The 21625-nt window shown below is 33.9% G+C and overlaps 2 protein-coding genes and 1 pseudogene across 2 annotated transcripts in view; 2 read left to right on the plus strand and 1 right to left on the minus strand.

Annotated features, from left to right (window-relative positions):
• The first annotated feature begins 2953 nt into the window (after positions 1-2953).
• LOC111435929 lies at positions 2954-5393 on the plus strand. The gene is made up of 3 exons (XM_023073539.1): positions 2954-3159; positions 4593-4798; positions 4891-5393. The coding sequence occupies exons 1-3, from the start codon at positions 3070-3072 to the stop codon at positions 5147-5149; spliced, it is 555 nt and encodes a 184-aa protein (XP_022929307.1). The 5' UTR covers positions 2954-3069; the 3' UTR covers positions 5150-5393.
• A 1530-nt stretch (positions 5394-6923) lies between these two features.
• LOC111436090 lies at positions 6924-7147 on the plus strand (annotated as a pseudogene).
• Positions 7148-11749: 4602 nt separating this feature from the next.
• LOC111435942 (plant intracellular Ras-group-related LRR protein 6) overlaps positions 11750-21625 on the minus strand; it is a 12134-nt gene continuing 2258 nt past the window's right edge. The window contains exons 6-21 of the mRNA XM_023073571.1: positions 21448-21522; positions 21297-21366; positions 21117-21194; positions 20956-21016; positions 20761-20839; positions 17935-18025; positions 17460-17520; positions 17275-17342; positions 17090-17160; positions 14412-14549; positions 13893-13997; positions 13323-13447; positions 13108-13204; positions 12612-12686; positions 12176-12231; positions 11750-12049 (exon numbers count right to left, since the gene is read on the minus strand). Of these exons, the coding sequence (XP_022929339.1) occupies positions 11977-12049; positions 12176-12231; positions 12612-12686; positions 13108-13204; positions 13323-13447; positions 13893-13997; positions 14412-14549; positions 17090-17160; positions 17275-17342; positions 17460-17520; positions 17935-18025; positions 20761-20839; positions 20956-21016; positions 21117-21194; positions 21297-21366; positions 21448-21522 (1323 nt within the window). The 3' untranslated portion in view covers positions 11750-11976. The remainder of the gene's footprint in view (positions 12050-12175; positions 12232-12611; positions 12687-13107; positions 13205-13322; positions 13448-13892; positions 13998-14411; positions 14550-17089; positions 17161-17274; positions 17343-17459; positions 17521-17934; positions 18026-20760; positions 20840-20955; positions 21017-21116; positions 21195-21296; positions 21367-21447; positions 21523-21625) is intronic.

Raw genomic sequence — 21625 nt, forward strand, 5'->3', positions numbered from 1 at the left:
CTAGTTACGAACAACCTGTGAAGGATCGACTTACTAATCATGGTTATATTAGATGGACAGAAATATATCTATAGTGAGGGGAGTGCAACTACTAGGCTATAGTGGAGTGTCGTAGTAGTTAACGAATGTTGGTTAACCAGGTTAATGAGTTTAATCGGTTAATCTTGGATCGTTGGAGCCCATGATCTATAGGTCCATTAGGTCCCTCTGCTAGCTCATATCGGACTAAACCATAGAACAATGTGACGAGTGAGTTCGAAGTGTTCGAATTCAAACTAGGGAATATGCGTTACATATATACGATATATTTAACCGCAATTTTGTTTTATTTACGAATTAAACGAAAAGAGAGAATGTGAGATATTTAAATAAGATTTAAATATCTTAATCAATTATGTGTCGGAATTGATTGGGATTGACATTTGAATTAATATTAAATATTAATTAAATAGTTTAATTAATCATTTAATGTTACTCTAATTTGAAATTCATTATTCAAATTAATTGTTGAATTAAAATGAAGAAAGTCAAAATGTTGACTTTCATCTAATGGAAAAATCCATGTTAGTGGAATTTTGAGGTGTCAAAATTTGGTTTAACCAAACTTGCATGTTTTCCAAATAAACCCCACAAGTTTGAGTGGAATTTTGGGTGTCAAAATTTGGTTAACTCAAACATGCATGCTTGCCACATAATCCCAAACTCTTGAGTGGAATTTTAAGTGTCAAAATTTGGTGATCTCAAGTTTGCATGAACATGCAAACTTGACTCTTTAAATAGAGTGATCATGATACTTGGAGGGATGGTCTTCATCTTGATGAAAAACCTTGAGAAAAACTTCTCACAAACACTCTCTTTCACATATACAAAATCCCTCCCAAGTTTAGTCACTCACCGGATTCCACAATCCCGTTCTAAGGCCGGAGGATAGTGGAGAAGACACTAGTGGTGGTTCGAAACCGATTCGTGAGGCAAAAGGAGTTTGAACTACAAAAGGTTAGTATTTAAACTCATTAAGTTTTAATACTTATGAACATGTTAGTAATTTACAATAATTGATGTTCTAAAAGTGCCTAAGATCCAAATTGCTTCCGCATGTGTTATATTAACACCATCAAATACATCATATCACAATAAATAAATAAATATATATATATATATATATCCGTCATTCACATATCATATCATTTCGTAAACACCTCATAGTCATATCGCTCCATATGCATATCCTAGTCATAACATTTCCTAAATTTGTCATAGCCTTATCGTTCTTATACATCTCATAGTCGTATCATTTCATGACATATCTTAGTCATATCGTTTCCCAAACGTATCTTAACCATATCATTTCATGAACGTATTCTACTCATATCATTTCGTGAATGTATCCTAGTTATACCGTTGCATGAATGTATCATAACCATGTCGTTTTATGAACATATCTTAATCATATCGTTACATTACGTTTATCGCATCTTTCTCATATTCTATCTCAAACATATCATTTAACACATCATACCATAAGAGTTATCGTATCATTCACATAGCATAACATATACATATCATATATCGTGATATCGTTTCATAGACAATTCACATATATCAAATATATGAAACGTGTCAACACACAACATCAAATATAACCATACCCATAATAAGACCATTTACTTGATTAGCTTAGACTAGTATCACCAATTTATCTTTAATAAAAGTTTGATTTTGTCTTTTGTATCTAAATCAATCTTGCAAGCAAGCCATCTTGCTTAGCCGCCACCTCACATCCGCCACAATCTTTCACCATGGTCGGACCATGCACCAAGACACAACCAACAAATCTCAAATTTACATGGAGGTGTGCAAATCATGTACATGCACCCTTGGTTTTTCTCAACGGGTCGATTGCACTTTCAACAAGGTTTCGAATTAGATTCAGTACCGTTTTTTAAAATCCATTTTCCCACAGTAGCACAATCTACAGGATGGTGAGCTTCTTCGACTATGATACCACTCGTTGAAAACGCAATAGAGACGATAAGAAAATTGTTCTCGAGAAACAAGAACTTACATTTTTCTTGTTAATAACTTTACTTTGCTCGACTTTCCACAAAATGACAAATCCTACCCATGTATACTAGTCGGAAAATACATCAAGCGACGTCAATATTAAATACCAGTATAGGTAACTTTTCACCAATACATCACCATATACCTCAACTATTCATATATCCCTAATGTTTATGTATTTAACATGTATTGAGATTAATTCTTACCGTTCAATTATACTGACAATGTTGCTGAAATTTGTAATGGATTTTACTATTATTTACTCAAATAATGAGTTCATGTTGTATTATGTTGGAACTTGGAGATATGGTAATCGTCAAGACTCTTGGTAATCGTCAAGACTCTATTAGAACAATGGATACGCACAAAAAAAAAAATAAAAAAAAAATACTTAATTCGTTGACGACCCATTGCATGGTTCGAGGCTAAATGTTGAACCTAAGTCATTTCGTTAAAAAAACAAAAAAAATCGAGTAAAGTTTTAAAAATGGTGTGGTGTTCTTATGTAAGACTTATCTACCTTATTTTATTTTTTATTTTTTTTAAAAATTAAATTAATAAAAATATCTCTAAATTTAGTATATTTTCAAAAAATTTAATAATATTTTTCTAGGGGTATTATAAAAATGACGTAAAGATCATATATTCTTTTAGATAATATTTAAAGTTAAATGATATATATTTTTAATTAATTTAACTTTTTTTATTAAAAAAATAACTCACACATTTTCTGGAGTGGCACAAAAAAGAAAGAGTTCAATACTGAAATTACAGATCTGCCCTCCCTCCCAGTCGACACATATTGTATTACAGAAATGGCATCTGGACTTTTTTGGTATTTGGTCATTGTTTTCAATTATCTGTTGGTTTTTGCAAAGAATTTTAAAGACAACCTGCTGCTGCTACTAGACTTAGTCCTCTGTTCTTAAAGAGAGGGCAGAACAGAAATTAGAAAAAGGCTTTCAAGAAAGAAACAGATCTGCGAAGCTCTTAATCTGCTCAACAATGGCGTCAAAGCTACTCCTTCTCTTAGTCTTTGTGTTTGATGTCATCGCTTTTGGGTTAGCCATTGCAGCTGAGCAAAGGAGAAGCACTGTAAAGCTCTTACTCTTTTCCCCTCTCTCTTTACTTCGCTTTATTGATGCATATTTTAGTGAAAATTTGTGCCTTTACTTCAAATCTTGGTGATCTATGGCCGTTCTCTTCTGGGTTTGCTTAGTTCATTTGGTTCTTAATATGGGTTCTGAATACAGAGACGGAATATGAACATTGGGTTTTTAGGTTTAAGGGATTTAGAACGTTCCTGCTAGTTTTCTCAGTGACCAAACAAAGAAAGGTGTTTTGTTTCAGCTGGAAAAGTGCTCAGATCTGCTTTTATTGGTTTTTTTAAACACCAATTGTCCTGTTCATACAGAAACTTCTTGTGAATGATCACACATAATTTCAATGCACTTCTTTGAGTTGTTTGTGTTCTTCTAGATCGAGTGTGTGTTGTTGTGCGATTCTAATAGTGTTCTGTTATTGGGATTGTGATATACCATAACAAATCTCGAAAAACTACTCTTTTCATGTAAGGATGCTTAACCGTGGCACCGATATTATTCGGGGCGGAGAAGGAGATTCTACGAACCTTCTTCAATGTGAGATTTGCAAATCTTGAAAGACTACTCTTTCGTCTATGGATGCTTAATCACTAGGTTGAGATTGCTTTAAGGAGAGATCTTGTAAGAGTCTAACCCCACCGGTAATGGATATTGTCCTTTTTGGAGTTTCTCTTTTGGCTTCCACTCAACGTTTTAAATGTATGTGCTAGGGAGAGGTTTCCACCCTTATAAAGAATACTTCGTTTTCCTCCCCAACCGATGTGGGATCTCACAATCTACCCCCTTTAGGGCTCAGCATCTTCGTCGGCACTTGTTCCCTTCTCTAATCGATGTGGGACTCCCATTCCACTCCCCCTTTTGAGCCCAGCATTCTTGCTAGCACACCTCGTGTCTACTCCCCTTCGGGGCTCAGCCTCCTTGTTGGCACATCGCCCATTGTCTGACTCTAATATCATTTGTAACAGCCCAAACCCACTGTTAGTAGATATTGTCTTCTTTGGGCTTTCCCTTCCAGGCTTCTCCTCAAAGTTTTAAAATGAATATGATAGGGAGAGGTTTCCACAACCTTTTAAAGAATGTTTCGTTCTCACAGATCTATGGATCTCAAAGACAAATCTAAAGATGAATTCTTCTTCAAAGGCAGATCTGATCTTCTTAGGCCCCACATTGTTTGTTTTTGACCCACAAGCCATTACTTTCCCCTCACTTTCTTTACCTGCTCCCAACAAGAACAGCCAAACTCATAACTCAGTGGGGAACTGTTTGAAAGGTCAATAATTGTCTTCTTTTTGTAAAAGATTTAGTTGAAGTACTTTGTATTCTTATCTGTTCTATGAAGGACAAGATATTTATCTCTAAAAACTTTGAATGTTCTAAAGAGTTCATAATTATTTTAATCCCATTTGATTTGAAATGATTTCACAGGCAAAGATAGTTGAAGACACTGATGCCAAAAGAAACTATTGTGTATATGACTCAGACATTTCAACTGGCTTAGGAGTTGGAGCATTTCTCTTCCTGATGGCTAGCCAGATCCTCATAATGGTGGCTAGCCGCTGCTTTTGCTGCGGTAAGCCTCTGAGTCCGGGTGGTTCCAGGGCTTGGGCCATCATTCTCTTCATAACTTGCTGGTAAGTCGAGTCGAGCAAACTAACATGTTACGACATTGAAATTTTGTACATTAGTATGATATTGTCTACTCATATGAAATAATCCGTTTCAGGGTGTTCTTTTTAATCGCCGAGATTTGTGTACTCGCGGGTTCTGCTAGGAATGCATACCACACCAAGTACAGAACATTGCTTACTGATACTCCTCCCTCTTGTCAAATGCTGAGAAGAGGAGTGTTTGCTGCAGGAGCAGCTTTCATTTTCTTAACTTCCATTGTTTCGCAGTCCTACTACGTTTGCTACTCGAGGGCCCGGGAGAGCTTCCAATCACACAACAAAGACACTGGCATCGGCATGAGTTCGTACCGTTGAGATTCGTCGTAAATGTCGTTTTTTCGATCACGTTCTGTTTCGATATAGTTTTGCCTTACATCACACCTTTTGTAGCTTTCAATCCAGTTTATAGAAGCCTATAGGTTGTCGTCTTTCTCTATCGTTCTATGTTTCGACAAAACTCCGTGGTCGATAGTCTTCGTGTCGGTATCAGAAAAACATTGCTTGTTTGATGGTTTAGGCTATTAGAAAATGAAGATTTATGTTGCAGGATAATGTTTCTTATTCTTATTCTTTCATCCTTTTGATTATTTTCCCAGTAAATTGTATGTAATTAATATTTTATGTTATACTCAAAAAATTATGGAATTAAAAAAAAAAATAATATATATATATATATATATATATATATATCTTTTTATAACTTAATTTAGTGTAAATTTAAAAGTTAATAATATATTATCATTATTATTTATATATGAGGGTAGATATCACGTGCTACAGGTCCATTTTATCACCTCTTTTTGTAAAGTTTAATCATAGGTTTCACGTTCAATCAATTTTTAGGTCCATTTGGACGACTTAAGTATAATTTTCTGTTATACGCTCACGCCACACGTATAGTGCTCTGATATGAGTTGTGGCGGAAGTGGAAGCAAAATCGATTGTACTCATATACTCATAAATATAAATTAAATAAAGAGACAAAGATTTATGTGATTTGGAGAGAAAATTTCTCTACATCTATTGATGGTAGTTAATCACCGTAACCCAAGTGTTTAGAAGTGTATTTTTCACAATCTCACGCTACAAGGATTCTCTTACAAAGTTTCTCCTAATTGTGTTTAGGCAAACACAAAATGGAATGACTCCACATTTCAAAATAATGCTAAACAAATATTTACATAGGCGTAGCAATATTAATGTTTACGTGAATCAAGATGATTCATGTATCGATATGGGAGATAAACCAAATGAATTCCAATAGGTTCATGCATAGGAGAGGAGAATGTACCAAAAATGGTCACGATTTTTCTTAACAATTTACAACATTCTCATTACGAGAGCATACGCTTAAAATGAACAATATCATGTTATTTATAACAAAGATTTAGTTGTGATATCATAGACATGCTCTTGATCTGTCTTGGACTACAATTCGAGGCATGTTAGACCAACACAATTCTCCACAATGGTTAAGAAAAAGTTCTCGTGGCTTTGCTTTGGGCTTCCCAAAAGATCTCATACCAATAGAGGAATAGCCCAAAAGATCTCATACCAATAGAGTTAGTATTCCCCACTTATAAACGCATGATCATTCCCTAAATTAGCCGATGTGGGATTTTTATCATCCAACACTTCCCCTCGAACAAAGTGCGTCTCTCCTTAACCGAGGCTCGACTCCTTTTGAGTCTTAGTCATTTTTTACTGCCTTCAAGGAGGCTTGACTCATTTTCACCTCTTTTTACACTATTTCGAAAACCTAAGAACTTATCGTATGGATATGTAAAATACAGGATTTCCAATTATCGTAAGTCAATTTTCATATAAAATATTCCCGGACAACCCATATTAATGATAATATTGAATCATTATTACTTTATAGATTTTTTTTCTTTCACTAGAAATATACGGCAACTCAACACGACAAAGATAAGGAAGACTTCTCTATCCGGTTCTAAACTCTTATTTGAATCTTTTACCTCATGAAATTAAATAATGTAGTTTGTGGGTCCCTGAGGAACTGACTGGCAGTCCCACATCGCCTGTGACTGAAAGCAGCAGACTAAAATTAGCTATAAAAGGAGGAAAGCAAGTTGGCTCGACCTTTTGGCTAAGATCAAGTGTAGTATCTGTTCTTCTCAGTTTAATATCTGATACGTCGCCCAAGTCTTGCACTACTGCCTGGACCTGACGCGCCCTTCCAATTTCCAGTCCACAACAATTTCTAGGGTGCTCGGGAAGTAGAGGCCAGCATAAATTCGACGAAATAATTTTGGACGTATCGTACATTACGACAACTCGGATCAACCCTAGACATGTAAATATGGGTTTGTAGGGGCTCTAACGACCCAAAAATAAATAAATAAATAAATAAAAAATAATAATTAATTAATTAAATAATTGAAATAATAATTTTCTCTCAACTACTCTCCATTCACCCCTCTTCCTCTCTTAAATTATCTCTCCTCAACCATCCCATCAGTCAAAATTTCAGAATCTCTCAACTAACTCACAACTCCTCTCAATCAATGTATGACTATTTCTCCTCAACCAACTCACAAGTACTAGAATACAACCAACTCACAAATCCACAAATCGAGAATATAATCTCTACTCAACCTAACTCACAAATCCATCCACAAATCGAGAATACAATCTCTACTCAACCTAACTCACAAATCCAGAATACAATCTCTGCTCAAACCAACTCATAAATCCAGAATACATGCATATCCACAAATCCAGAATACAATCTCTGCTCAACCAATCTAGAATACAATCTCTGCTCAACCAATCCAGAATACAATCTCTGCTCAACCAATCTAGAATACAATCTCTGCTCAACCAATCCAGAATACAATCTCTGCTCAACCAATCCAGAATACAATCTCTGCTCAACCAATCCAGAATACGATCTCTGCTCAACCAATCCAGAAAACAATACAATCTCTGCTCAACCAACTCACAAATCCAAGATGTTGTCTGCTCAACCAATCCAGAATACAATCTCTCAACCAATCCAGAATACAATCTCTGCTCAACCAACTCACAAATCCAGGATGCATTCGTATGCCTCTGCTCAACCAACTCACAAATCCAGAATACAAGATGCATTAGTGGTTCCTACAACCAAAAATAAAAGAAAGAAAAAAATACTAACAAACAGATTTACAAGGAGAGCTGGAGATTTAATTTTTGGAGAGAGAGATCTTACTTTTGTTATTACTGTGGATCATATTTCAGATCTCATTTTTATTTATAAGAATCAAATTTCCTTCTCCTTTGTCTCATTATTCATAACTAGATCTCTTGTTCGTTTTGGTTACGATGTTAGGAATAACCAGAATAAATGAGGCAAATATTTGTCAACAGAATAAAAAAAATACAGAATAGATAGAAAAAGGGAAGATAGGAAGTAAATACAAAGCAAATATTTGTCAACCGAATACAAAAAATACAGAATAGATAGAAAAAGGGAAGATAGGAAGTAAATATAAAACAGAGAGTAATAGAGAAGAATAGGAACAAAAAATTACAAAACAGAGAGTAATAGAGAAGAATAGGAACAGAGAGTAATAGAGAAGAATAGGAACAGGAACAAAAAATTAACAGGTAAATAAGAAAGGAAAGAGGAAAGAAGAAAGGAAAGATTTGGAAAGAAAATTTATCTATGAATTTTAGATTTTAATACAAAAGGAGGAATAAAAAAACAAAAGAAAATACATATAAAATAAAAGAAAAATTTGAGAGGAAGAATTAATTAGAATACAAAAAATATGAGAAGAAGTTTCTGTTAACAAAATCAAAAGAAAAGACAAAATATATATATATATATATATATATATATATATAGCCAAATAGGAATAGAAATGCAGGAAAAAGAATAAATAAATAAAGAGTAAGTAAAGGAAAAAATGCAGAGAGTAGGAAAGAAGTAAAAGAGAAATACAGCATATAGAAGAAAAATAAATAAATAAATAAAGAGTAAGAAGTAAAGGAGAAAATACAGAGATCAGGACAGAAGTAAAAGAGAAAATACCAGGCATAGAGAGAAAAAAATAGAAAGGGCCTTGAAGAACTAAAAGAGAAAATACAGGCTAGAATACAAAAATCAAAAGAAAAAAATAGAGGAAGGAAAAAATAAAAGGGAAGAGTGGGGAGTAAGAATCGATGGAATTGACCAATAATATGATTAAGTAAGAATCGATTAAAAATTGGTCAAGAATATATCTTGAACAAAAATTGAGAGAAAAAACAGAGTACAGAAAAAATATGAAAAGACATAAGAAAAGTCACTCGAAATAAAAAATAGAAAATGAAATCTTAATATAAATAGAATATATATATAATATGTGTATACATATTTAGAGGTATATTATAACGTTCCAAGACTTTATCTATGCAAAGTCTGTAATGCTCGCGTGAAGTTTAGCACATGAACCATTATTAGAGTTAGAGAATTGAACATGAAATTGATGCCTTATAGGTTGGCTTGGATACAAAGGGAAAAATCGAACTTTCATTAAAGATAAATTGGTGACAACCGTATAAGCTAATCAGGTAAGTGGCCTTACTATAGGATAGACTAGAAATTGTATGAGTTATGATGATGTGTGAGTTACGATACTTGATGATGTGTGCAGTATATACATATTTTGATGAATGACGTACTTGATATGTTTGATGCACTTTGTGGCAATATGATGAGTATGATGATTGCATGACGTTTACCTTAATATGATGATGTTTTCCATATTGAGCATGTTATATGATGATGAGTGTCATATTGCATCATGTCGTTAGATCGACATAGGACACAACCCTAAGAGCGTGAAAATGATATTAATATAAATATCCACGAGTATGTGTTACCTAGAGTAACAAAGAGATGAGACTAGAAGGTTGTGTCAGAAGAGACATTATGATGGATTTAGAGGGACCTCATGCATATTGTATGTTCATAAGCATAGGGCTACTTCCCTTAGAGATGATGAGTGCGGATGCACACCATATGATGAGCGCGAATGCGCACAGGTGCGAATGCACACAGATGAGGGTGTTCATGAGGCGCATGACACTATGAGGTTCCGCTGACCTCCGGACGTCGCTAAAGATTAGCTTGACCAGAGGGTCCAGGAGGTGTGCGAGCGCCCTGGGGATTCACACTCGCACGTGTGAGTCGTGTGTAGGGAAGTACTACACATCCAATTTGTCCGAGACTGGAGGTCACCCCTAAGATGATTAGAGATAGGTCCCTAAATCATGATTGCATGTGTTTGCATTTGCATGGCCCCTATAGTGGGGCCACTTACTAAGTATTCTTTGAAATACTCAGATGTGCCACATCATTTTTTTCAGGTAAAGGCAAGACGCATTTGTACGGAGGACGGCCGCATCGCTCACAGAGACTGTGGCACGTGCATAAGGTGGATTCATATTTAAATTTCTAGTCTTAAGTTAGAATAGGTTGTTTTGCATTTCATTGTTTTATATTATTTTGTATTTGTTTTTGTTTTTTCTAAATTTCAGTATTTCATATTTAAACACGTAAGACTATGACTGTGTTTTCCAGAGAAAAAGTTGTTTTAAACGTTTTTTTTGAAGTTTACGTTATCAATTATGTTCATGTAAGAGTTATATTTCCGCATTATAGATAAGCATGAGACATTAGTAGCGACTCTGAGTATGTGGAAATTTAGGGTCGTTACAGAGGCCATTATCGATAAAATCTTAGAAAGTTGATTTTTAAAATCCTAGGCGTTTAATTCCCCCATTTTTTTTTTTTGAAGTTTATTTACTTGAAATTGAATTGAATATTATATATGTGTATTCTGATCTAAACTTTGAAGTCTTTCCAAATAGTAGTCTATTATGTTTTTAAATAATTCAATCAATGATCTAAATAATTTTATTTTAATTAACTTAAAATTTAATCTTCTCCGATTTAAATAAATGAAAATTAGTTTTTATTAAAATAGTTAGATTCTCCTAAATTTAATTTTTTTTTTAAAAAAAAATTACGTACACATTTATTAAAATTTTAATTAATTCCTATTCAATTACACTCATATTTATTTTTAACAATGCATTGAAGTTAAATGAAAAAATGATGTAATATTTTAATTTACATTTTTCTTTTCTTCTTTCCTCTCATGATATCTAATTTACATTTTTCTCTTCTTCTTTCTTCTAATAATATCGGAGTTATATCTTTAACTTAGTTATGTCAAAAGAATCATCAAATGTCAAATCAAGAAGTTGTGAGCCTCAAAATATTTTCCTAGTTGGGCGTGACATACACTTAATCATTGCAAATGTGCTACCGAGAGCTTTTGAGTATCACTTAATCATTGCACTACTATTTGGGCGTGACATACACTTGTAATTTGATTAGGCACATTAGGGATTCAGCAACGAGTCTCTAAATATTTAAATATAGATATGCTCGAATGTGCCTTGTCATTGCACTACCGCTTTGGTATGACATACCCTTATAATTCGATTAGACACATTAGGAATTCATCAATAGGTCTCTGAATATAAATATGCTAAAGCATCAATTTATTCAACAATCATAATATCTTCTCTCTACATGTCGTAGACAATTACAACTAAAATTAGTTATTACCCAATATAAACTAAACTTATCATGAATAGATAAATAAATATTCAATATTTAAAACTTGAATTTAAAAATCGTGTAAGAAAAAGAGATTGAAAGTTAAATTGCAAAGCCCCAGTTGAAAACAATCTCATCTCCATTTTTCATTTAATTTAAAAGCTGAATATTAAAACATAACTTTAAAAAAATATTATTTTAATGATTTTACCATTTGGCCACAATTCCGAAATGAAAGAGAATTAAAAAAAAAATGGTCAATAAACGTACTTTTTTTAAAGGATATGACACTTGAGTTACTATCAAACAAACCCTCACAAAGTTAAATTTTAGAAGTCCTCCAAATACAAATACATTAAATCACGATAAATAAGAAACAATCAAAGTTTCACTTAACCAAACATCAATAACTGTCTCTCTTGATCAGAACTTGAATCTTCTTCACCCAGTAATACTATATATTCTCAAAAAAAGGAAATTGAAAATCAATTTCCCAGTGGAGAGAAGCATGAGAAGGTTAATGCTACTCTGTCAATTTATCCTTCAGATATGTTAGGACAGCTTTGGTTCCTTTCTCTAAGATTGCCCTTCGAATGCTGTATAAACAAATGTGACCAATGGTTTAAAATACTAACACATGAAAATTCATCAGATAGTAAAGATTAATCAAGCAATTTACTTTCATGTTGAAGTGGAAAAAACGAAACGAAACACAGTCATACCTTCTTAGTGGATTTCCATCCAGTTTCAGTACCTGTAAGCTGGGTTCAAGCAAACTCTGATTTTCGAAAGAAAGAAAGTAAATTGTAAGTGACGATGTGAAACCAAAGGTTGAGACTAATATATGTCTTATCCATTAAATTATGCTTTAAGAGTAACCAATAAGCGAGTGAAAGCTTATGATCTCCTTGATTTAAAATAAGTTTGAATTTGGTCCTAACATTAACTGAGCCTCTAAAATTGTGATTATAGTACTTAAAAATTTACTAACAATTTTAGAAAAAGTACTAAAAAAGAGAATGGGTCATGAAGAAGCCTTCTTTTAAAATTAAAAACCAGAAACAGAAAATGAAAAGGCCATCAAGGGAGAAAGTAATTGCAAGACAATGTATTATGCAAAGCACTTTATGTACGCTAACAACTTCCACCCATTCTCACCAGCTGTGGAGGGAGCATTGAAATGTTATTATCAGATAGGTCCAGCTCAGTAAGGGAGGTAAGATTCTTCAATCCCTGCACCAAATCAAAGATGAATCAGATAGAGGATAGAACTAGGTGGAAGGAAGGTACAGGGCAAAATATAATATATATCTAGTCTAAGCATATGAATTTAAATAGACATTGTAATCCAAGAAATCAGGAGCAATGAGTAAAATCAAAGTCCTCTGATATTTATCCCCAGCCAGAAGAAGTATGAAAACATGAGATCTATCTTCAAATAACACATGGATTCGAAGCCCATGAATTTGGTCCAAGAAATTGCTATACTTTAAAAACTTGACAAGTAAAAGTAAATCATTAAGCATTTGTGCCAACCAATCTCTTTTCAGATAAGAACATCAGCTAATCATACTGATAGCGCCAATTTGAATTTGACCCGTGAAGGCCTCTTGGATTGGAACTACACTATTCATTAATTAATGAAACAAGTTACCTCTGGAACCAATTGAATTGAATTTTGACTCAAATCAAGTATCTGTAGATGCTTTAAGCCCAAAATAGATGATGGAACTTCATGTAGCCGCGTTCTCCTGTTAATTAAAAGTCATTACATTAGGGTATGAATGTTTTCAGATACAAGAACACGGTACATGAAAGCACGAAAGGTATCATAAGGACTGAAAAATATCCCAGATTCTTGTGAATAACCTTAGGTACAGCTCTCGCAGAAGGGGTAAGCTGGAAAATGTTGGGTGCTCTGGCAAGGAATCTATGTTACCACTAAGATCTAAAACCTGTAGCATGGGGGTTTCTTGAAACCCATATGATGGAATCTACAAAAGCAAGTAACATCACCTGGTTAGATTTTTATTAGTAAAGAAACCAATTAGTGGGAAACAGTCGGACTGTTCAGCATTTGTGACGAGAAAAAGGAGGGGTCAATCCAATAGCTAGAATGTCGGAAAACAAAAAATTTCAAAATAATGTAAAATTTCAAAACTGAATTTTACCACTAGTCTATCAGAGATTAACAAATATACGACCTTAAAAGCAAAATAATGTAGCTCCTTTGAGTTGAATGATCCACTCGGTTGCTAAATCCTTGGGAAAATAGGATATTTAAGAATTTAACGAAGTCTAAATATCAACAAAACTTCTCTTCCCAAATGCCACAATGTACAATCCTGACTCTAGAACATCTCTCGAGTTTTTTTTTTTTTTTTTTTTTAAAAAAAAAGAAAAAAGGAACAAGAAGAACATCCATGAATTACTTTGTACCTGTTTAAGTGGATTATTATCCAGCTTTAGACACATGAGATTAGGTAGCGACTTGAGAATTGCACCTGGCCAATCTTTGATCTTGTTCCTAGACAAAATCAAGGTCTGCATATGTTTGATGAATTAATGCCATCAATTATCGAAAACATTTAACGAAAAATAGTTAAACTACGTGACTTACAGAGCTAATAACATATCAATCCGAATGGGTAGTATTTTAGGCAAAGTCCTGCAGGTTTTGGTACCAGGTAAACACAAACGCAAAACGCAGTGATGAAGGAAATTTGACCTTTATACTTATAAATATCAAACTGGTTGGCCTAAATGTCTACATCTAATTAGGTTTTATCTAACTGCAGCAAGAATATTTTCCTACAGTTCAAAATTTACTAAATTGAAGTTCCTACCACCCATGAGTTTTAAGATCAGCTGTCGACTGTCAAAATGAGTATTTCCTATGGAACTTAACTATACTCATCACTTCATTGATTGTGTAACGCTTAAACTAAGCATATTGACCTGCAGAGAAGTACACGAGGAAAGTTCTCCAGGCAGCTCCTGGAGGGAATTCTTTGACAGATCAAGTTTCATGAGTTCACTGCATTCCCAAACTTCTGATGGCACAGCACTTAGCCCTTGCCCTTCTAGAGAAAGCTCCTTAAAGCAGGAAAAGCATGAATTAATGATAAAAGAGAAAATCACAGAATAAAAATCACACGCACATAAACTAGCTTGAGGTACTCATTGGAAGCAGGAAGTAAACAAAGCCAAATGCATCAAATCTTATCATCAATGATGCTCGGAGAAATTATTTTATGATTCTCGGAATATTATCGTTGCAATTTAGATCTTTTTGCCATCCCATTGATGATAAATGAACCAACCAGGTTTCGTTGCTTGTTTGTAATTAGAAACTTCGAAACTTAATATAGGAGCTTCTCATGAAATGCTTGCACCACTAAAACCATTTTGGTAAGGGTATGTTCAGAAACTTGTGTGTTGTGTTTCTTTTTTCTTGTTTCTAGATCTTTTTAGAACTAGAAACTTGGTAACTAAAAAGAAGGGTGTTTGGTAATCAATTCGTTTTCTTGTTTCTTTGAAAAATAGAAACATAAACCAATAAAGAAAAATGTGTTTGATAATTGTTTCTTATTTTTTAGTTGAAATAAGACTTGGCAGATATAATATACAAAAAGAAAAAACATATCACACAAATGTAAAACAAGTATAAAGAGTTAAAGAGCTAGTAACACTTAAGTACCAAAGAATAAATAAATAATAATAATAAGAGATGCATTTTATCAACTGTTGTCCTAATTTGATCGGCAATTTCATCTCTAGCTTGAGCCATTTGTTTAAATGATCTTGGCTCCCATCTAGCTGAATTAGAATATTCTGTAAATTATTCAGCAAACTATTGTAATTCTTCGGTGATCATTAATTTATTGCAATCTTCGGTAAAGAGATCATATGTAATCATTCAAATTTTAGCATGATCATATTAACAATCATTCAAATTTTAGCATGATCATATTAACAATCATTCAAATTTTAGCATATTTGTGAACAGTAATGCAGCATGCTATTGGTATATATCTTTTTTAGAAGAGATTAGCATATAGTTTTGAGTGCTGATTGGATAAGGAGACATTTGTTAAGGACAGGAAGTCATAGAGCTTTTGTACTTCTAATCAATCTTAAAATTAGTCATGTGAAGTTAATTTTATTAAAATTGGTCAAATAATAATAATACTTTCCATGCAAGAAAAGATAATGTGAAAATGGTTTCAAATTTTAAAGAGGCAATACCAAGAATGACTTCGTTTTTTCCAAAATTAACAATAAAATAAGCAAATTTGGACATTTGAAAATACAAAGACTAAAATTAAACAAGTCACAAAGTATAGGGACCAAAATGGTATTTAAACCCTTTATTTTTTTTTTCTTTTAAAACATGTGTTTCTAGTTAACCAATTAGACCACAAACAAAACCCAACAAAGAGAATGAAGAAAGAAAGATTTTAACATAAAATACGTCATTAGTTTTTTTCATTTGGTAAAAACAAATTATGAATCGAGGAAAGATAATAGAAATTTAAATGGAAAAGAAACTCAAGTGAGCAGAAGAAAAAATCTGATATCCCATATCACCCATGAGAGAGAGAGAAGAGAGAGAAATAGGATCGAGAGATACAATTCAAGTAATAAGCACACTATTGAGAGAAAAAAAGAAGCTAATGGAGAAAGTAACAGAAGTGGCTATCCAAAATCAAAGAGGATGTTGCTGTTGCCAGCTTTGGAAGCGTGTACAAATGAGGAGAGCAGAAAATGAATAGAAGGAAACTATTTTTTATAGTTTCTGAAACTTCGCATCATTTTAAGGAATACTTTTTAAAAAAAATTAAAACAAATGGTTAGCCAAACATGTCTTTTTCTAAAAAAAAAAAAAAAAAAAAAAAGNGGTCAAAAGAAGCTGCTTATACATTCATGATATCAGCAGCAGCTTCCCCACTTTTGAGCAGTGATTGATCTGCTGTATTAAGGGACACCAAATTCCCCTGAACACTCAACCCATGATTTTGTCCCTTTTGCGCCATTCATACACGTCCGTCCATTGCTAGTAGACATTGTCTCGGGCATAGCCCACACTTGTCCTTCTGGATTGAATGATAAAAAGAAAGCAGCTCACGTGGAGTCTGAACCAAAGGGGCTGTCCAACCACAATAAAAAGGCCTTAGCTCCTCCCTCCTCCGCCTCCTAATTCCATCTCTTCCATGTATAATTTGGTGTGTCATCATAAAAGGGTTTTGAATTATTTTTTTTAAAAAAAAAAAAAAAAAAAAAAGAGTGAGACAGACAGATTGGAACCAGAAACAGAAAATGGGAAGGTTACCAATCCGGCCTAAGAAACTACAAAGTGTAATAATTCTAGAACTACTGGAAAGTTGTGTCGATCCCACTACCTCTCTTTTAGTTAGTTTCCATAGTAAAAACTATCCTGATGCAAAATGTTCGAACTAGGCTTTGTTTATTCCTAAAAGTAAGCTTGGACCAATATCTCTGTCAAGTAACAGATGTAGTACGGTAGGTAATGGCTCCAAAGTAAGAGTTCAGAAATTACATATTAAATCATCATTGGATGACAGAAGAACTGTAAAAGCGTTAGAAATTTTCAAAAAAGATATGGCAGTCAATACCTTTGAAGTGATAGACATTCTAGCTGCCATAGTAATTACATTCTCTCTCTGAGTGCTACTAGCTTCAGGATCTAGAAAAGTACACTATGTAAACACCATAACGAAGAGAGACTGCAGACATGAAATAATAAATGCCCTAAAGCACCGAAAAAAAAGAATAAAATTAAACAAAAAAACTACTGAACCTTCATTCTCAGGAAGTCTACTTCGAAGAAACTTCAATAAAGCAGGAGTTGGACCAGAAACTAGTGAGCTAGCATTGAACGAAGCATTCAAAATTGGTTATCGTTTTCATTGAAATTAAACAATGAAAAGCAATTCATTCATAAGCATTAGGTAGGTAAGAATACACTCAACAGAACTTTCACACCTTCGAAGAGTTCGTATGGGATTCCCTGCGAGCAAGAGCTTTCGTAGCGTAGTCATCTTACCTACACAAAAATTAAAATTAATGTATGTCAAAAGTCCTTTAAGAAAACAACAATACCCTGTTGTTTCTAATTTTTCCAGCTACATTCACCAAATCTAACTTTCAAAAGAATGCAAAGAGGCATTCTGTGGTTATAAGAAAACTACATTCGCCTCCCAGAAGCAGGCAAGTTAAGTGGAGGCAACACTTGCTCAATAAGTTCTGGCACTACATTGGTCTATGCTTATGAAAAAATAGAAGTTGATACAACTAATCTTTTACTGCCTCTAAAAAAATCTATCAGAGAACCAGGATCAAGTGGAGTAACTAACATCGATAAACTCTACAAACAGTGCGAGAGAAGAATCTATATGAATATGAAACTTTTAATAATTTCAGTATTTCAAACATCCCAGTTTATCTCTGCTAACCTTACCGATTTCTGGGGGCAGTCCACTCAATGAATTGTTTGAAAGATCTAAAACCAAGAGATGCAACTTGCATGCCTCAACTGGATACTCTTTCAACTGCAAATAGTAGTCCACACAATCCCAAGGATTATCAAAGTAAGAGGAAACTCAGTGGCAAGAATAGAATATAATTTGAATGTATAATACAAGATAGTAAAACCATATGAAGAAACAACTTTCTTTAGAGTAGAAAAAGTACTCCTATTCTCCATCCATGCAAGATTTACAATTTTTACTCTGTATCGCTCGTAATTAATTATGCACTGAATAGCAAGCTTTTAGCATGAATTGTTCTCCAACCAAGGGCAAAATTATTTTATTTTCATCTCAATTTCTAGGCAGGAATTTGGTAGTTCATGAGAAAAATGTTGATCAGAACTAGAACCTGAGATTGAACAGCAGGAAATTAGAGCTGAAATTATATTGTAAATTAAAGTAAGGGCGAAGTTTTAGTCTGTACTAAGATCGGTAGACTTTCTCTCCTAAAACGAATCCCAAAAGATGCCTGTCTCAAACTCCTCTAATGTACTCTATTCATAACCACACCACTAACAAGCTAAGAGTTCATGTCCCTAATAGCCTCATAATGTTAATAATATTCCCAACACTACTCTACTCCAAGAACACACATCATCAAGGGTTAGTGGTTTCTTAGGACCAATTTCTTTTTTAACAATTCAGTTTCTTTTCTTTATCTATGTTTTTATGGCTAATTTTAATCCACTCCTCAGCCCCAAAATTGTTCCTAAACCTAATCTGAAGACTACATGTAGACTCCTCCATTCCAATTTGGCTTTCTTTTCGGTTAAATTAGTCCAGACCCATGAACCTATCTAATTCCAGAAGCTTCTCCACCCTTGAAGTAATGAAGTGCATGACTGTATTCTATAGCCATTCTCTAGTTCATGATTTAGCTCCTCACTTCCCACCCCTGACATTATCAACATCTCTTGGCCATTCCACACATTGGAGATATTCTATAGCCAGCAAGCTTTCATCCTCTTCACTATCCTTTCACCTCCACTCTGACCGTCTTTCATTCTTCATATGTATTTGTCTGCCCTCTGCCCTCTGCCCTCTGCCATTAATATTTTTTTTTAACAAGAAACAACTTCCATTGATGTCAGAAAAGGAAGGAAAAAGTGAAATGTTTGGCACTATTCTAGGCGCTTCAGTTGTTGATGGCACAACTCCTGTAATTCCAAGCATGATCTCCTAAAATTCAAGCATTTTCTTTGCTAGCAAGCTCTCTTACCTGCTCACACTCTTCCTTTGCAAGACAAAAAGACTTTTTCTGGAACTTTTTCCCTTCATGCTTAGACATTTGTGTACTCCCTTGGATACTTTTCATTGGTTCTTCTGGTGGTATATCGCAGATGACTTCTTCTGGCATAATCATAAAGTCTTAATTGCAGACACACTAATTTGAATTTCATGGCTCCTTTAGCCCTCGTATAATATTCCTTCCTCCTTTCTGAAACTCCATTTTGATGTTCCATGAAGCCTTGAGCAAGTTTGTAATCAATTTCTCATAAAGATGTATTAAATCTAAACACCTACCACGCCTCCTCCAAATACCAATCCTCCTATTCCTTTCAAGCCACATTACCACATTACCCACAAAACCACAAAACAACAGACCAGCCAAAAACCTCTCCCCTAGCAAAACAGTAGATCTAATCCCAAGATCAATGTTCTTTTAGGACAAATTTGATAGAAAGCCATTGGGCTGAAATTGTACTATAACATCAAGCAAAATTACAATAGCTATTATGCCTTTGAAAGGCATAGTTCTCCATCTAGACTAATTCCAAATTATGCCCATCTCCTACCCCTCGAATTACTCTATTTATTATAACCATCTTCACTAGCAAACCCAACGTTTAATACCCCTCAAAAACTAACAACATTTCTGAGAAATTGACTTCTTGCATATTAAATACTATTCATCCTTCATATGAATCGTAAAATGGGTATCTATTTATTATGTTACATCACCAACCAAGAGTTTCAGTTACTGTTCAAATCCAATCTAATCCATGCTAATTTAGAGCTTCAAAAATGAGCTTGTTCCCCTTGTTTTCATTTTCAAACTACAGAATTGGAAAACCCCACGCTGTCCTGTAAGCATTTTATTTCACACTAGTTATATGTGATGGAAAGTATGCCCATAACCAAAGACCATGGGGCTGAATTTCATGGAAATTTCGTTTCATTAATATAGTCAGTTATTTGAGCTTAGCAATAGCTTATGCATTAGATATTTTGAAGTTAAATATTCATAATTTAAGATTATGAACTTTTTCTGGTTTACAGTGTTTAAATTTTTTTGTAGTACTAACTCGGAACATAACTTTTTCTTATAGGAAAATGTAAATTAAATTTAAGAAAGAACAAATGTAAGATAGAACAACAATGGATTGCCGTCGAAAATGTTGCAGAAACTTTTGTAGTTTCTTTTTATGGACTTGTGTTTTCTGTACGCTCTTGTATAGAAATTTGAAAGTTCTATTTCTTAAGAAAAAAATTACAGAACTCAAAAACCATGCTATACAGCAATGTATTATATGCTGAGAAATGGATAAGCTTGAAGAAAACAAGGTAGAATTTATTTATGTTTGAATGCTCACTTATCCCTGGTTTAGCCTAACCAACATTTCAAAGAGTTGTACAGCTCCCTCCAACAGTTTTCCAATTGCTATTTTCCTATTTAATAGCTTCCCCATTCTCTATCATCCATTAGTAGAGGTAAGAGAAAAAATATAGGTAAGAACTTTAGATGAACGGACTACCTGGTTTGAGTGAAGATCTAAGGTCCCTAAATGAGAAAGTGCCCCAATCTCCCCTGGTAACATACTCACTGAATTATTCCTATAATTTGAAATAACATTACTAAGTCAAATTAAAATGTTAAAAGAAGAAAAATAACATACAATAAAAACCCATTACAATCTAAACCAATTGTATGATAATGGATGGAACATTACCCTATATATAACTCTGCAAGAGCACAGCAATCCTTAATTGAAGGTGGGATTGATGAAATTTCTGCAGATATATTTGGAAAGCCTTGTTAAAGAATGAAAGAAAATAATAAAATTATCGACGTAAAAGGAGATTAAGTGGGCTAATCAGCCAAAAAACTCACTGTTTTGGAAAATATTTAAACGAATGAGGCGTGATAGACTACCAATATTCTCAGGCAATCCATTAAGCAAATTCTTTGCTGCAAAATTAAATTCTATGTTTATATTTCTCTGTATGTGGTAATGCAAAATATAAATTATACAACAGTGTCAGATGGACAGGTCAAGACTTCAAAACTTACAGGCATTAAGTTCAGTAAGCATGGTCCATGATGCAATCAAATTTTTGGGTATCATGGTTAGCTTGTTCCCCTGCCAAACAAAGAGATTAAATTGGAAATTAGTAACTAAATACCATTACAAGACCAAATATTTAATATTCTCTATCATTACCTCCATATCAAGCTTTGTCAATTTTGAGCAGTTTGCAAGTTCATCAGGCAAGCTGGAAATGGAATTGTTTGATGCCTGAGGAATGATACACTAAGAATCCTTGCTAGATATATTGTGCTAAAAACAAAAAGTAACCCTTTTTTCCTGGTATATCCCCCCCCCCCCCCCCCCCCCCCCC

The sequence above is a fragment of the Cucurbita moschata genome, unplaced genomic scaffold (assembly GCF_002738365.1).
Source record: "Cucurbita moschata cultivar Rifu unplaced genomic scaffold, Cmos_1.0 Cmo_Scf00051, whole genome shotgun sequence".
Taxonomy (NCBI): domain Eukaryota; kingdom Viridiplantae; phylum Streptophyta; class Magnoliopsida; order Cucurbitales; family Cucurbitaceae; genus Cucurbita; species Cucurbita moschata.